The following is a 17,993-nucleotide window of genomic DNA, read 5'->3' as shown; positions in this document are numbered from 1 at the left end:
GCCAGATCCAAAGTGGTTAGGAGTACCCACAATTCTGAGTAAAGTCAACAGGGGCTTGCAAGTACTCAGCACTTCTAAGGATTAGCCCTGAGTGTTGCTAGCGAGTTCCAGGTGTGCTACAATAAAGCTCTTTTCAAAAAATGTTCTTACTCTTAACACTTCGTTGTAAATGGGATTCACTGTTCTCTTCTTCACTGAGGTTTTTCTCTTGCCCATTCTAGCTTTGTCTGGGAGCAGGTAAGTTTTGACATACCTGGAAAGAGAGAACTCCAGCTGAGTAACATTCCCCACTGCCATGCTCCAACAAACATGGGAGATTTCTGAACAGTTACATGGAATTTATGCTAACAAAAGACCTGGAGTTGGCAATCTGGAAACAAAACTAAGAAACCTGTTAGAATATTCACTTGGCTTCTGCGTGAAGTTATAAACCGTTCAGTGGAGATGGACGAACTCTAATGAAACCAGAAGCAGGTGGCTCTCCAGCCAATATGTAAAACTGGTAATGATTTAGAAAGCACTAGAGACCATTTTCTGTAACAGTAAATGGGGTAACGGATCAGCTGTCAGACCATAAGATATCTGTACGTGCGAGATCGCAGTGACATTGTGCAAGGGTGAAATAAGAGAGGAGGACAGATGGGATGTCCCAAGGGGACTGAGCCTGTCATGTTTGAGTCCGAACTGTGTTGGTGGTAATCAGAAGCTACCACTGTCTGAAACCATCCAATTGCTAGTCGAGAAGCACCAACATCAGAACCACCACCATTACAATTAGGACCCAAGTGCTCTTTTTTAGGCATTCTCCACAGAGAGGCCAAGGATTGATAAGGCACAAAATGGAAACAGGAGACTATACCCCAAACATACTGTTAAATTTTATCCTGGACAAATGCTCTATTATCTGTATTGATCTGCAGCAGGCCCAAGGTGAGGGATGGGAGGTCTTCTGAACGTTTTGTGCTTTGGCAATGCCTGTCTAGCTTGCCATGCCAATACAGTGTTTGCAATTTGCCTGAGAAAGGAACTACCCTTTCACTCTCAGAAGTAATCACCTCCAGGTCAGGATTATGGCACATAGACGTGGGGGAAATTTGTGTGTTATTGCTTGGGCGACAGAGGATGATCACATGGATAGGGTACTGGATTAACAAACCTGGGTTCAATTCCCAGCTCTGCTTCAAACTCCTGGTGAAGTCATTCCATCTCTGTGCTCCAGCTCCCCATCAGTGAAATGGAGATTATAATTCTCCCCGCCTCACAGGAAAATGTATTAATGTTTGCAAGTTATTCAGATACTATGGTGATGGGGCCACATATGCAGATAGATAGATTTCCTTTCAGTGTATGGGGCACCTGTACACCAGAAGGAACGTACACATTTCTGGGTTCAAAATTTGCTACAGCAGAGTATTACTTGTGCATCGCACCAAAAGTGTTTCTTAAAATTTCCCCTTCCCCCAAAATTGTATTGTGGGTTTTGTCCTATGCTGTAGAATCTAGAAGACATTCCACTGAAGCTCCTACAAAGCTAAAAGGGACGTTATCCTTTTCAGCTTCACATGATGGAGAATCATGGACATCCACAAATGTGTGTTTACAATATTGTGATGGTGGTTTTGCCACTACCTGTCACAGGTCTCTAGGAATCAAAACAAACCAGTGTCTGCGCATGAGCAGTATCATGCACCCATCTAAGTTCTCTCCAAGCTGCGCGGCTGCACAGCAGGCTATCAAGCAGATGGGGAGAGGCGCCTTGCCCCCAGTCCCTGCCTCAGAGCTGCTGTGGTGAGAGAGGGCTCAGGGGAGTCCTCTCTCCCCGCCACAGCCCTGGGGCAGCCTGCACCCCAAACCCCTCACCCCTGACCCCACCCCAGAGCCCGCACTCCCAGCCAGAGCCCTCACCCTACGCCGCACCTCAATCCTCTTCCCCAGCCCTAAACCCCCTCCCACACTCCAAACCCTTCAGCCCCACCCCCACCACACATCACTGCCATATCGGTGCACATAATAAAATTCATTCTGAATATGTATGTAAAAAAATTAGAGGGAACATTGGCACCCACATCCCCTATTGTCTTCAATACGATTTCCAGGTGCTCAGCCCCTGTCATGACCAGGGCCTGAAGTTTCAAAATCCCATTCAAATTTAAGTCAGTGGCAAATCCCTTATTGATTCCAGTTAGTGCAAGGCTGGAAGCCAGTAAAGCAGTACTGCCAAGCCAACGAGAGAAATCTGAAAGAGGTAGGGAGGAAACTAATGTTTTCTGTTTAGAAATGTATTGAACAGGTAAAGCAAGATTCCCCTAGGGCAAGCGATCAGGCAATTTCTAAATAAAACCAAAACAAATAAGCCTCACTCACGGGTCAGATCTGCCTTTCTTCTCATCCACCACAGCCAAGTCCTTGCATTGGGCAACATAAATCTGGAATTCTCGGTTTTTCTCATCATAATCCAGAGCAAACTGAACAGTCCCTTGTGCATCCACGCTCCCAAAATCACCACTGTAGACGCTGAGAACGCTACCACTTACCTGTCCGGGCAGAAGAGTGAGGTTAGTGCTAGTAAGGCAGGCAGCCTTGTTATGCTGGGAAAAGGCAACAATTAAAGTACATTCACAGCAAAAAACTCTGCACTTGATCTTAGCTGGCTCATGGGTACCAACATAACACTGGCCCAATTCATGTGGGTAAGGGCGGTGGGATCAATCCCCTGTGGAGCGCAGATGGGAATACTCTTTCAGGGCTGTGCTTTGGAAATACTGGATGTCTAAATTCACCAAATGACACAGAATTTTTCTCATCCCAAGATCTCAAAGCGCTCTGAGAATTGGGTAGCTGGGTTGCCTGGCCACAGTAGAGTGAATGAGCCATTTTACCCCAGCACACATCAGGACAGCTGTCTGGTATTCTAACCCAATATCACCACTGGATTTTTCAGAACAGAAATAAGTTGAGACTACCAGAACTCATTACACATAAATCTATAATTATCGGGGCAAATCCCAAAGCTCCTTACTCAACTGTTATGCAGTTTTTATTCAGGTTGATTCCCACTGATGCCAGGGAATGCCCCACCTGAGTAAGGACTGATGAAAAACTGAGCAAGAACCTCAGGATTAGCCCCATTGTTACTATACTGTTGGAGCACTCTCAATGTGCATGGTGCTGTACAAAAAAAAAAAAGAGGCAGACAAACCCCTGCTCTGAGGAGCTGATGTTCTGTGAGATACATTCCTTTGTGTGCCTGGTTGCCAGGACTGCACGTACAAATTGGGCATCTGCACAGAGAAATGGATAGCTAGACACCTACAGAGTCTTCTGCACTCAAACACAGCTGTGCAAATGCTCACTGGCACTGGGCCTCCATTTTAAAAAAAACAACAGCCCATCCCATTGCCTTCAGTAGGAGCAGGTGATTAGGCAGAAATAACACACAAGCAAAGAGTAAGTTCCATTACACCAATTACTTCGATTCATTGAAGGCATATGTTGATGGCATTGCAGGATACAAAGCAAGTCATTAACCTTCACAACATCCCCTGGGCAATATTCCACTCCCATTTATAGGGAGTTTTCCCTGCTATTCAGCCTCCCCTTTCTCCCTTCTTGACTTCATTCCATTACCCCTCAGGAATCCCCTAAATATTTCCTCTCAGTTTTGGGAGCCAAATTCACTGCCCTATTAAGGTGCTGCACTGGCTTACCCCAGCAGAGAGTTTAGAATTGGATTTTCTAAAGCACCTTAATGAGTTAGACACACAAGACCTATTGAAAGTTCCTGAACTCACTAGGGCAGTCTTTAAAAATCCCCACCCAACATACCTTCCCCATACTCCTCTCTTCACCTAGCTAAACATATTTAGATCATGTAATCTTCCCTCAGTGCCATTTTTGTTGTGCTTCTCTGAACTCCCTCCAATTTGTTGGCAATGGAAAGATGGTCTTACTGGTGGAGCACTGGACTGGGACTCAGGAAATCTGAGTTTAGTTCCCAGCTCAGGCACATATGTCCTGTGTGTCCGTGAGCAAGTCACTTAATCTGTGCCTCAGTTCTCCAGCCATAAAACCAGGGTAATAAGCCTTCCTTTCTCACTGCATGGTTAGTTTTCTCTATTTAGACTGTAAATAGCTTGGAGGAGAGTTTATTTTTCTTATTCTGTGTTTGCATAACACCTAGCATAATGAGACCTTGATCTTGGATGGGGCCTCTAAACACAAACTATAACAAATAATAAAAAGAAAATACAATCATTACAGCAATCCTCCACCTCACAGTAACAAATGCCCAGAAATAATGGGAGACTGCAGGTGCCATAGCACCAGAACTAAATGCAGCGTCACTGCATCCTACTGCAAACCTCTTTTTAGCACGATGAGCCCATTAAGTACCTACCGAGGAGACTGATGCCATGTCAGAGGAGTGGCTGCCAATGCTAGGAGTCTTTTTGTGTCTGTTAAACTGGAAGCTGATTTCTGAAGCAGTGTCCGATTCCGTCTGCGCAGAAAGTAACAAGCATCTTTAAACACTGTGGTCCGAGCACTCTGAAGCACTACGCAGAAAAACCAATAGCTCAGCAGACTCCCATTAGAGACAGATGCAGGTTAGAAGAAGGTTTAAAAGGAATGTAATGCAGGGAGTCTCCTCAGGGATATTCCTTCGGACCGACTGAAAGATCATCATTAATTGACAACCAATGGAGCTGCATGCAATCTCCCTTGCTGAAGGGATCACCACAATGTTACAGCTTGGGGGAGAATGACCAAGGAGAGAAGTCCTGGGTATCCTTCAGGACTATTTCTGTTAAAAAGGATTTTTGATTCAACTTCCCAAGCCTAAGGCATAGTTTAGAATTATTCAGGGCCGGCTTTAGGGAAAATGGCACCCTGAGCAAACTTGTATTTTGGCACCCCAGGGCCCCACTGCCTCCCCCACAGTCCTCACTGCCTCCCCACCCTACTCCCCCGGTCCTCACTGCCTCCACAGGCTCCCCATCCGGCACTCGCTGCCTTCCCCACCCCATTGCCCCAAGCTCCCTTCTGCGGCCTCGCACCCCAAGCCTGCCCTGCTCCTTGACCACAGTGTCCCACTGACCACAGCACCCTGGGTAGTTGCCCACCAGTAAGGCTGGCCCAGTGAGTGCTCCAAGAGGTCATCTCCAGAGTTTGTGGTTTAATCAACACTTTAAAAGAGCATTTGTAACCATGTATTTTACTGAGATGAAGGTTCTCAGCAGATGTGATTCATGTTAAAGTTGGAGGAGTTTGGGCTACACGCAGACCCCTACCTCAGATAGAAGGACAGGGGTGGATCTGCTCAGCTCTTTGGTTCGTTCGGGCTCAAGAAGTTGGTGAGTTATCATTTGCGGCTTATTGTACGCTGTAGGCACAAAAGGTAAAAAAGGCAACAAGTTGTCCTACGGGCTGAAGCAGGAAAACATAATGAAGACAGACCCAAGTTTCCATTAAGTGTGGCATGTACTGTACATAGGGCTTGGGATGACCTAGGGAAATGATGTTGGAAATCACTGGAGTTCTACCCACTTACTTCACATCTGAATTTAGCCCTATAAGTTGAAATGTATCCCTGCATACTTTTTAGCTAACTTTTCTGTACTATTTTCAATGGGTTTTCATTATATTTGTTGGAGTATGTCAACTCCCTCTAGCGGCTAATTTAATTTAAATAATAACCTAAAGAATTGTGTCACTCACTGTCTTCAGTCTGAACAATAGTTTATTTCCTTGTTAATTTAGGATAGAATGTAAACACAAACAAACATTTCTGATATTTTCATCTCAGTGTATTGCATGCAGTATTCACTGTTTGCAAAAAATCACTAAGTGTTTGTGCCTACAATTTAGGAGTTGTATATGCTCTCCTTCCAATACTTCATAGAATCATAGATTATTAGGGTTGGAAGGGACCTCAAGAGATCATCTAGTCCAACCCCCTGCTCAAAGCAGGACCAATCCGCAAATGGCCCCCTCAAGGATTGAACTCACAACTCTAGGTTTAGCAGGCCAATGCTCAAACCACTGAGCTATCCCTCCCCTTCTGATAAAGACAGGCAGATGCTTATTTTGAATCCAACTTTCTCTTTGTAGTTATGTAGGTACCTGATACAAAGCCCACTCAAGTCCATGGGAAGAATCTCATAGATTTCAGTGGGCCTTGAATCAGATCATAAGTTATCAAATTCATTATCATCATCATCTAATTTGATCTTGAGGCTGCATGAGATATGGAAGGAAAAAGGCATCTCACTCCTTAATTATTGTTCAGAAGAGCGATGTTGGTCACGGACATCTAACGACAAGTTCAGTCACACCAGTATAAATCAGGGAAACGCCACTGAATTTACTCAGTTCCTCCTGCTTTACACCGGTGTAACTAGGAGCAGAACTTGGTCCTGAGATTTTGGTCAGTCTTCAAACACATGGTTTGCACCGATTCTTATTAACATTAAAACAAAACAAAACAAAAACAAACAAAAATCAGTTACTGCATTGGCACTGACTAGCTGGTTTTCCAGAACATATGGCAACATCTCAGGGGGAGGAGCTAAACTTCAAAATTAAACAAACGGTGATGGGGGGGAGGGAAAAAAGAGCCTGTTGCATTAACAATAAATAAATAAATAAATAAAATAAAAAAGTTTTGAAAGTGTACCATGTTAAAAAAAAGAGGGCTAGGTATTTAAACAGCCAAGTTAAATAAAACCTATTTGATCCTTGTTTAAACTTCTTTCCAATGACTAACCCCTTTCCAAAACAATGGGCTTGATTTTAAGATTATACACACACAAAACGTATCAGTCATGAAGGCCAATACATCCTACCAAGCTACAATGATCAAAGTGCCGAAGCACTCTCTCAGCACTATGGCAACCTACAAGTCATTTTCACCTCTAAACTGGAACACAATAAGCTGCTGATTCCAACCCTCCTTCCAGGTTTATTATTTTGCAAACAAATTACATCAAAACAACACTACATAGTTGGTTTTGCTACCTTCAGAGCTTATGGCTCTGAACAAAACTTCATAGCAATCTTAAAATAGAGGCTGAAATCCTGGTCCCCTGTGCAAAGGCCAAATAACTGAGCTGTGCAGTGTGTAGGAGGGACCTGCTGCAGCATCACCTCTTCCAGCCTCCCCCAACACAGGGACTGCAGCCAGCAGATCTGTATTCTGCCATAGTCCCACCCCCATTATGCCACTGATTGGACTGCCAACGCACAGCCTTTTCACCAACTCACTGAAGCTCTCCCAAGGTTTCACCTAGGGAAACGTATGACAAGCCAAAGATGAACATCAACTTGGTTAGAGGTTTGCGGGGTGTGAATCAGCTTTCTAATTTGATGACGAAACATTCTTTGCTTAGTCCCCGTACAAGAACCCAATGGCTGCAAGATCCAGGCCATAAAGTGTGAGCTTATGAAAACGTAAAACAAAGAGGAAAGACAGAAATTACTCACTCTCACTGGTTGTGTAAATGTTCACCATGCTCTTGGCTAGATTAGCGCTATTCGCTCGTGCCAGAGCCATGGCAACAGGGGATTGATCCTCGTCGTCTTCTGGAATAAAATTAAGAACCAAAGCACCAAAATAAGCAAATGAATAAAAAAAACCAATAGATCCAGGGCATGTGGGTCTCACTGTTGGCGTGTTAATTAAATAATTAGGACACTAACTGGATTAAATAGAGGAGGAGATTAAAAAGCACATGTGGCAGTTTAGGCACCTAACTTTCAGTGGGAGGCAGGCATCTAACAGCCATTTGGGCCTTTGAAAAATCTCCCCCAAAACAAAAATGTATTTCCATCATGGAAAAGGCAAACAATTAAAGGATTAATCTAGTCACCAAAATAGCCCATCACAGGCACAAAGCTTCCCACACAACACCTGGCAGGATCATTCCTGTGATAACATGTAGACAAAGAAAATTTAAATATATCTTTGAAAAACTGCCTGGTACCTACATCGAACACTTCTATTCACTGAAATTGCAACTCAGTATTTCTCTGTCAGGAGAAACAGGGAACAAGTCATGACATGGCAGCAAGACTTAAAAATAAGGGTAGGGGAAGTTTAAAGAAAATGTTTTTAACTAGATCCTAACTTGGTACTGTTCTAGGCCGTGATAAAAGTAGAATGTGGCTAGGGGGACTGCGTATGAAACTCGGAGCCTTCCACTTCTGTCACTGGCCACAGGAAGACAGCCCACATTTTAAGAAAAACAGCTCCAGTATTGCAAGTACTGTTTTCCACCTTCCATTACATGCTGGCACAGTTCCCTTTGCTTGCATACCTCGATGGGTGCTACGGGGCGGCAAACTCACCCCTCAGGCAGTTAGGCACATCAAAGCAACATTACCGGAGGAGGAGCAGGGTATAAAAATCCAGAGAGATGAAAAATGGCAGCGCAATTAGTTGTGGTTGCAATTTTGTACACAAGTTTAATTGTGGATAAAATCTTGGAGGCCTGAGAAATGCCCAAAAGTCATTACTATCTGAACACTGTTTGGTGGCCTCAATTCAATTGCTGCTGGAGAGGTTTCCATATCACCAAAGCAAAAAATTCAAATAACCACCGCACTAAATTAGGCATTCTGGTGTCTGATATTTCTAGCAACAATTCAATGGGAAGAACAAACGTTTCCTGTAATAAACCTTTTGCCTTATACAAGGACATGCATGTACCGAATTAACATGAAATCTCTAGGTAAAATCTCTCTGATGGCAGCCTCCAGAGAGGGAGAGAGAGTGGAGTGAGCAGACAGACTGAACTGTCCTCCTCCACAGATTAGGTGACTCCAAGTCAGAGATTAGGTCCATTGGTGGGGTGACGTGAGGAAACTGTTCAGTACTATTGCCCATTCTACAACAAACCTGTGGCCAAACAGAGGACTTGTCAGTCTTCAAAGCTGTTAACCTGGCACATTCCACAAGCACTAAAACTTTATGCAGTAAGTAAAGGGGGGAAAGGGCCTTAGGGAAGAGAATATGCAGGGAAGTAGAAAAAAACCCTACTTGTTATGACTTCATAAGGGATACAGGTGGAGTTCAATACCTGAGAATATAGCTGAGTCAGTTCCTTGAATCGCTTCTCTCTCCATGGCTGGTTCCTTGGACCTTAGGTTGTCTGCAGGCTCATGTGTCTTAACCTCAGGGAGCTCTCCATTAGTTTCCATGTTTTCTTGAATGCCCAAATCAGACCTTTTATCCCTATCACTATCACTGTCTGAATGTACAGGTTCTATCAATATCTGAATCCTACACGCCAATGAGTCCACCTTGCGCCTGCTTTCTTCAGGCATGACATACTCATCTGCAGGCGTTTCTGGTTCAAATGTGCTGCTGGGCCCCTCTTTCGTGGGCGATTCTATTTTGATTGAAGGCACTCGCACAGGCAGTTTGGATCTCCTCAAGCAGCGTTGTGTCTTTCTCTCCTCCTCCTGCCTCCCATTACTTTCAGTCAATGAATTATTTCTAGTAACCACGGCCCCTTTGCTCTTGCCATATGTAGACCTGGCCATAGAGGAGGCTGAGCCCTTTCTTGAATGGGCTACATAGCACGGTTCATCTTCACTAGATGACAAGGTCACTGTTCTTTTATAGGGAATTCTGGTTTTCATGGAGACATTGGACTTTTCTTCACCATTTTGGCTTTGATTAGATTGTACAGAAAGAGAGCGACTCAACGTGAACGGTCTCCCATTTGACCCTACCACACTGGGCTTTTCAAAGGACTCCTCTGAAACGTTACCTGCAGTATCTGCACCTTTCTCCCAAAAGTTCCTCAGGTTCTTGAACTGTTCACGATCTAGGCCAATTTCCTCATCTTTATTGCTCATGGAAGAGATGGTATAGTTGGCTCCTTGCTTCAGAACCGGATTGTTGTCTTCCTCTCCAGACAGTAATGTTGAGCTTTTAAGTGACTCTCTCTTTGCATGACTGCCCTCAGTCTGCTCTGTGTGATTCACAAGAATCTCTGACCTGAACAGGCCTTTGCTTGCTTTCCTCTTGACTGGTATCTTGCTGGCAATATTCGTGTCTTTGGGGGGAACGTTGTGCATTGCTGGGGTGCCACTGAGCACATCAGGAACCTCCACCCCAGAAGAGTAACTGGACTGAACCATATCCTCTTCTGCGAGTTTGGCAGGCGACAGAGGTACTTCATGACCTACAAAAACAAACATTCACAGCCTATTCCAAGAGCTCACTACATCTCACCAGAAGGTTTGTGCTACAGCTGATCAAAAAGAAGAGGAGAAAATTTTGGAGAAGTGGCCAGCATTCCCTCCTTCCCCTTTCCCCCCGTGCTCAAATTTTGAAGTTTCAAAAACAAAAAATTAAAAAACCCCACCCAGCTCTAGTTTGCCCCTGTGAGCAAGGTAAGCAGCACTGCTGGCACAGCTTGGACTCATATGCACTATTTGTGATGCACTAACAGTGTGCTTAGTGCTGTACAAGAGACAGAAGACAGGTCCTAACCCTGAGGAGTTTACAAGCCAAACAGGCAACATATGACACACTGGGGGATCCAAAAAAAGCTTTAGTCAGAGGGTTTCTCTCCCTGCTTCCTGTCTTTGACATAATGTGCTAGAGGGTTAATGTTTTGTGTGTTTCAGGGAACCCATTCCTATGTGCTGAGGCAAGAACTGCCCTTCATCATACACACCAAGCAATGCTTTGTACCTAGATGCCTTCCACGCTGCATAATAAATGTCACATTGCTGAAACAACGACAAAAACCCTCACCTTTTTCAGACAGCTGCCAGTTGTCTGTTGTACGTACTCCAGTGTTGCTCTCTCCTGGCGAGACATCATTTACACTGGATCTCTGCAGGGAAAATAAACCCAATCAATGTATATAATCTGGCGAAACATCTGGGTCTCTCACCAGATCAATTCTCTGCCATTGTAGAGGCGTCAGGCATTGGGGCCCCTCAGTACCTCCTGTTCTCTGCTTATGGCACACAATAGCTTAGTCTCCAGAGGGTTTTAATACTTTAGTCTAGGGTATTGGGAAAACTGGGTGGGGCTTAGTAATTTGTGATACAAGGCCAAACTAGATGATTGGGTGGTCCCTTCTGGCCTTAAATGCTATAAAAACTGGAAAGACGTTGTCTTGTATTTCAGCATAAACACCAAGCAGCCAGTCTTTGGAGCCCAGCAGGTAGACATAGGCTACGTACAGATCCCAAGGATAATCAAGCAAAATATAGAGGTTGTGTGTACACTACCTCATTTGATGAGGGTGGCAGTATGACGTGTCTTGGTTTTGGCTTTGGCCAGGTATTATGCTCCTCTGAAGAATCCAAAGCAGTTGTACTGGATCTGCAGAAGATGAGAGACGCCTTAGCAAAGATGTAGATTCCAACACCAAATGCAAAGGCACATTTTGTGGGGAGATTTTTCAGGGTGACCTAACCTTCTTTCACACCTGCTCAGTTCTGATGAGCTAGTTTTTTGTTACTTTCATAGCGTGTGTCTGCTCTTCATGCTGACATCTATCTACTCAGATCATCCAGAGCCAGTGACTTCACTTATTTCTTTCATTAGCATTTGGAATGGCTTGGTGCATGATAAAGGGCCCGATCCTTGACTCTGGGTTATACAGACAACTCTCCCATTGCAGTCAATAGGGTCTTTAGAGACATTGCTCAATAAAAATAAAGGGACAAATCCCTAGGTTTCCTTGGGGTCAGATTTTCCCCTTCTGTAGGAAAACCTGAGGGAATAAAACTCCATGGAGATTTCTCCACTAGAATCTCCTTCCCGATATGTTCCATCATCGGAGTAGGATTGGCACTGGTGCAGAACAAGTGGTGGGTCCAGCTCCTAAGAGACTCATATTTCCTAGCTGTGTCCTAGAAGACACAGGAGACCAGAGCCATCTGTGAGAAGGCCCCATGCCACTGCACTGGCCTTTGTTAGCTAGCCCCTGGCTTCTCCCTACCACCCGGCACTGAGACTCCAGTGGAGTCATTCAGCTGTGCCTTCCCTAGCTGGAAACTTTCCTGAAACCTCTAACTTAAATGGAGGCATCAACGTGTATTTCCTCCCACCCGCCAATGCCCACTCCTTCCCAGGCCAGCCAGTGCAATCTGCTGCTCAGACAAGGCTCCCCAGATCTCATGCTGCCACGGAGGCAGATGACCTTTTCTGCACAGAAGAGGGAGGCCCTTCTAGACCTGGTTCTGGGAGGCACTGGGCATGATTGGGCCCCCAGCTCTTCCTCATTTCACTCCAAAAGCTTAGCAGGGTTTAGACATTTATATGGACAATAGGAACAGCCACAATTACATTGGACAGGATAAAAATAAATCCTGTGGAATATAATTGGAGATATACCTATCTCCTAGAACTGGAAGGGACCTTGGAAGGTCATTGAGTCCAGCCCCCTGCCTTCACTAGCAGGACTGATTTTTGCCCCAGATCCCTAAGTGGCCCCCTCAAGGATTGAACTCACAACCCTGGGTTTAGCAGGGCAATGCTCAAACCACTGAGCTATCCCTCCCCCCAGCAGAAGTCAACTGCTAACTGCCTGCAAGTTGGGAGGAAACTTCCCCATGACCAGGCTATGCGATTGCTTGCCCCTTTCTTGGGCAGTTCTGGCCAACATCAAAGACAGCATAGTGAAATTCCTGACTGCTAGTCAGACTCAATACTGCAATTCCAGTGTTCAGGTTTGACCCCCAGGGGACTTTTGCCCAAGTGAGGACCGAGAAAAACAGAGTGTAAAATCCTGAGGATTTCAGGATTTGGCCCAAATGAAATTTAAAGAACTTCTGTGCTGGCAAAAAGTACACAGAGAACATCCTTCGGCAAGGAAACTCTTTTACACCGTGTCCTTTATTAAATACTCCCCCGATAAACCGCATTGAGCATGGCTGCATCGTTGTGCCGCATGTTTAACAATCCATTGCCTTCCTGTTTCTCAGAAGGATTTCTTATTTTGCTGACTGAAATGCAAATAAGATGGGAGCAACAAACAGAAATGCAAATATTTTAATGGTTTATCCAGAGCTTATTAATACCAACGGCAGTCACCACTTTGCTCATACTTGGATGGGGTATTTTTCCCCCCCAATCAAGCTACGATGCGGCGTACTGAATTGTTAAAAGGGGTGGCAAGGAACTGCCAAGAAATGAGCAACCTTCCCAAAACAGCTTCTTTTGTTAATGACGCTCAGCTGCAAAAAGTTAAACAAATATAAAACCACCATTTATCTGAAGAGTTATCAATAATATTCTGAGATTGGCCATTGCTGCCTTTTTTGCTGGCCCCTTATCAAATCATGCAGGAAAAGCCTTGATGGAATAAACACATTACCAGACCTTTATTAAGAGAGGTTAATATCTAACAATTCCTTGAAGAGTATTTTAAGATATCCCTTCATAACCAAAGGCTCAGTTAAAGAACCAGGATCTTGCTTGTTATATTTAATTTTCACGAACAATAATGGAAAGCTTGTGCAGCCAACATGCAGCACTGAAACTGTTGTCCTTCGTCAGTTACCTCTTGGCTCCCAAGTCTGGAGCGAGCTCAGGGAAGAGAGGACTGGTTGCGTCTGGTGGCAGTGAAGCTGCTCTGCCTTCCAGGCTCTGCCGGATGTGTTCGTTAGGCTCATCTATTGTAACAGAGAGGATTGGGAAATGACATTTTAATTAAAACTGTGACAGCCGCTATGTTTTATTTTGGTGCAAGCAAACACTTGTTAAATGATTCATACCAGAGATAAACCATGAAATTAATGCAGGGTAATTGATATAGAGGCAGGCTGGCCGGCTCTCCACTCCCACATTCTCGCTCAAAAGATCTGCCAGTTTCAATGGGGGTGGAGAGTGCAAAAGAGACATGCACACACACCACTTTCAAAAGCAGCGCTGGCAAAAGCATGTCCCAGTCCCCTGTGATTTGTCAGCATAAACAGAGCTGGCTAATGACTACTAATGATAGAAGCTGTCAAACCAGCTATAAACCTTAACAGGACACTGCAGTGGTGGCCAATAAAGTTAATCCAGTCCAGGATTTGAATTCAGCTGTTTTCCTGTTTTGACTCAAAGTCATCTGATCTTGGCAAACAGAGGAGGCCAATCGCATTAATAAGAGGAGATCCCTATTGTTTGTACTGGCACAGGGCTAAGCTGTGTCTTCTGAGTTTTACTGAACCAACTGACAGGGAAAAATAAAAATAAAAAAAACAAGAGAAGACCAACGTTTAAAGCAACAAGCCAGGGTACAAAAGCTGCCTTAGAAACTCAGCTGTCAAATATATCTACTGTACAACAAAAAAGGGTTAAACTCTCAAACAGGGATGAAAAAGTCAACTTGTTCTGAGCAATAGAAACTACATGGTATCTTAATATATTTATTCACCACCCAGCAAGGCCTATTGGACAGAGACAATGTACCTCTTACTAAACCTGCCAGCACTCTTTAGATTATAATGTATGAAACAGACCATACACGGGCTCCTGTTCAAAGGCCCAATATACCACATTATATAACTTGGCTGTTCAGCTATTGGTTTGCAAAAACGTGGGTCAAACAGCAGAGAAACTCTCTATGGACAGGTTATGATTCAGCTGCTTACTACATCCACCAGGATTATTACACCTTCTTTGGAAGCATCTGGTGCTGGTCACTGTCAGACCAATCACTGACTATCTGAGCCAACATGGCAACATCTACGTTTCTAAGATCTGAAAAATCATGCTAGGTTTTTAGTCTGTGCATTATCACGTGTCAAAGATTCTGCAGGCCAAATTCTGTCCTCACCTGCATCTATGTGACTCTGTCTTCACCGGGGTTGCTGAGGTGTAAATGAGGGCAGAATACAGTCCCCGCAATTGGAATTTAAATAACAGTTCTGTTGGTGATGCACAAGCCAGAACTTTCCCACAGCGGCTGTGGTTCTACCAGTCTTACAGGAGTAACATAAGCAGATATAACCCACACTCAGTGGCCTGCTCCCTGTATGTAAAAATGTGCCACTTTTTACTCATGCAGTGTTGTATAGCCTCACCCACCGTGAGTCTCCATTTTTACATTATCTTTTTTCAGAGAACGGCACAAGTAGTAGCATTTAAATGTACCAAGAAAAGCCACAGAGCTGTAACATAGTAAGAAGTCTCCTGTTGGCTAGGCACATGCCGAGAACTGGCAAATGACAAGCGGTGTATGTAAAACCAGGCTGATGGGCACAAGCAAAAGCTTCCTCCTCCACCCTAACATTCTTGCACCCGAGACAGCAAGAGGCAGACAGGTGACTGTTCTGGAACCAGAAGGAGAGGGGCAAACACAAAAACCTCTCCCTTTTATACCTGGCCTATTCAAGCCATGAGTGGCCTCAACAACAAACGGTTGCATTCACTTTGCAATTCACTATGAAACCCATCACATCCTATTCGCACTGTTGCTAGCTGAGCAGTGTGAGGGCTTCATGTATTCTCATACTGGCCATCTAGATTTCTCCATCAAATCGATGATCACAACTGAGTTTTTAATTACAAATGGGTTGTCAGGGTATTATAACCCACAAAAGCCAGTAAGGTGGCCTTGGTAACTTTAAGAACAGATACAGTGAGAGGCAAGTTCCACCCTGAATTAACAGTTGTTCAACCAGTTTAGCTTGCCTAGCTATTTCTTTAAAAGAAAAATACATAGGTATGGCTTAATCATATGGCTCTAATACTTCAACTCCTACATCAGCTATCCTTTCCTTATTGTATTAAAATACAGACCTGCATTTGACACAAGATGAAACACTAGAAATTGTATTATAGGGACCCATCCTGCATTGGCAGGGAAAAAGAACTGGCTGCTCAAGCAGGTATTTTGTTTGTTTGACACCTCTCATATATTGATTGTCAAAGGTTAAAGAACAAAGAAATTATAAATAAATTAATGAAGTTACTAAGTCTGACAATAAGCTAAAACAGCTGCCTAGGCAAACACTTACCATCACATTGCTCCCAGGATTTAAAAAACTAGTTACAGTAACTCCTCACTTAACGCTGTAGTTATGTTCCTGAAAAATGCAACTTTAAGCTTTACAAGGCAGCACAAATGGAGGGAGAGGAGACAGCATGGCAGACGGAGACAAAGACACACCCTGTGTGAGAGAGAGAGAGATGCGCATTGCCCCTTTAAGTACGCTGACCCACTCTAAGTAGACCAGGAAGTTAAGACAGCTGCTGCTGCCAGAAAGCTCCCTCCATCCTGAGCCCTGTTGTGTCCCCCGCGCACTGCTCTATGGAAATAGGATAAGCAGGGGGCAGGGGCAGGGGAGGGGGATACACCCTGATATTAGCCCCCTTCTTCTCCCCCCCAGCAAGCAGGAGGCTCCTGGGAGCAGCTCGAGGGCAGGAGCAGCACATGGCAGTGGGGGGAGGGACAGCTGAACTGCCAGCAATTGCTAGCCTGCTGGGTGGCTGCCACACAGGGAACTTAGGGGAGCTGATAGGGAGGCTGCCGGTCCACCCTGGTTCCAAGCCCCCACCAGCTAGCTGCAACAGGCTGCTCTTCCTGCAAGCAGTGGGCAAAGCAGGCAGCTGCCAAAATGTTATAAGGGAGCATTGCACAACTTTAAACGAGCATGTTCCCTAATTGATCAGCAACGTAACAATGTTAAACGGGACGACTTTAAGTGAGGAGTTACTGTATCTCCAGGACCTGGGAAATTCACTCAATGCCAAGCTATAAATCATTCTATATAGTCTGTCTCCTTTAGGGCTTTATGCTGCTGCCGATCACCATAGTATCAGAGCATCTCCCATATCGAACAGCAATAGCGAAAGTCCCCAGAGGACTACATGGAGTCTTTGGCACTTTTCCTTTGGGGTCCAAACTCTGCTTGTAGGATTTTTTAGACTTCAAAAATATCTTCTACTTCCCTTTGGTAGCAGCTAAGGGTAGAAGGGACTGTCAGTGTCCAGTTGGCTAGGACCTTTCCAAGTCAAGGTTCTCTCATCTCACTTCAGAACAATGCTCAGAGCTTTTAATCAGGATTCAGAGCCCTAGACTGATGGAAGCATTGCACTAATCTTGTTAAATGAACACCTACCTCTTCCAATCAGATTTAAGAACTGACAGCAGGGTGAACAGTTCTGATCTCCAGAGGGAAGGATCAAGGTTGGCAAGACAGCAATTGAACGCCCTTATTTCACTGATTTCAGACTCACATAAGCCGCTGGGTATGTCCCACTTACTTAAATGGGCCAGGTTCTGCTCTCAGTGATACCAGTCATTCTGGTGTAACTTCATTGTCAATAGAATCACACCAGTGTTGGGGAGATCACTATTTGCCTTTTACAGCTGAGAGCAATTGGCTAATACATTAATACACAGTAATCAGAAAGGGGATTTTAGCATCTGGCTACTACTAAAAGAAGCCTTTGGTAGAAGTAATGCCTCCAGTGCCTGACCTTTGTCCCATAACCTAAACTACAGAATGGTAGTGGGAAGGTTAATAAGAGGAATTCTATTTGGAAATAATAAAGTCATATGCTGCTCCAGTGATTTGAAATCAGTCTCAGATTAGAAAGAAAAATGAGGGAGAATGGGGGGAAGGAAGAGAGGACAAAGTCTAACCACAATAATAAACAGTATGAAAGTTTAGCAGCATTTGTAATGTCCTGTTTAAACAAATATTGATCACACTGCTCAAGACACACATACAAAGACACAGCCTATGTAGAGTCTGAAATCAGTGAGATAAGGGCGTTCAATTGCTGTCTTGCCAACCTTTATCCTTTGCCTCTGGAGATCAGAACTGTTCACCCTGCCATCAGTTCTTAAATCTGACTGGAAGAGGTAGGTGATCGTTTAACAAGATTAGTGCAATGCTTCCGTGAGTCTAGGGCTCTGAATCCTGATTTAAAACTCTGAACATTGTTATGAAGTGAGATGAGCAAAGTATCAGACACATGTAGTCTATGGCCCTTTTCCTTTGAGGCCAAGCTCTGCTGGTGCTAGGGA

At 44.4% G+C, this 17,993-nt stretch overlaps 1 protein-coding gene across 1 annotated transcript in view; it reads right to left on the bottom strand.

Annotated features, from left to right (window-relative positions):
- The window catches only part of LOC120372433 (synaptotagmin-like protein 4), a 62,013-nt gene that overhangs the window by 17,161 nt on the left and 26,859 nt on the right, over positions 1-17,993 (bottom strand). The window contains exons 4-12 of the mRNA XM_039489576.1: positions 13,530-13,641; positions 11,251-11,344; positions 10,766-10,847; positions 9,075-10,187; positions 7,480-7,578; positions 5,289-5,380; positions 4,397-4,498; positions 2,365-2,534; positions 151-253 (exon numbers count right to left, since the gene is read on the bottom strand). Of these exons, the coding sequence (XP_039345510.1) occupies positions 151-253; positions 2,365-2,534; positions 4,397-4,498; positions 5,289-5,380; positions 7,480-7,578; positions 9,075-10,187; positions 10,766-10,847; positions 11,251-11,344; positions 13,530-13,641 (1,967 nt within the window). The remainder of the gene's footprint in view (positions 1-150; positions 254-2,364; positions 2,535-4,396; positions 4,499-5,288; positions 5,381-7,479; positions 7,579-9,074; positions 10,188-10,765; positions 10,848-11,250; positions 11,345-13,529; positions 13,642-17,993) is intronic.

This window comes from Mauremys reevesii, linkage group 9, assembly GCF_016161935.1.
Source record: "Mauremys reevesii isolate NIE-2019 linkage group 9, ASM1616193v1, whole genome shotgun sequence".
NCBI classification, from domain to species: Eukaryota; Metazoa; Chordata; order Testudines; family Geoemydidae; genus Mauremys; species Mauremys reevesii.
This window is presented reverse-complemented; position numbering and strand designations above follow the sequence as displayed.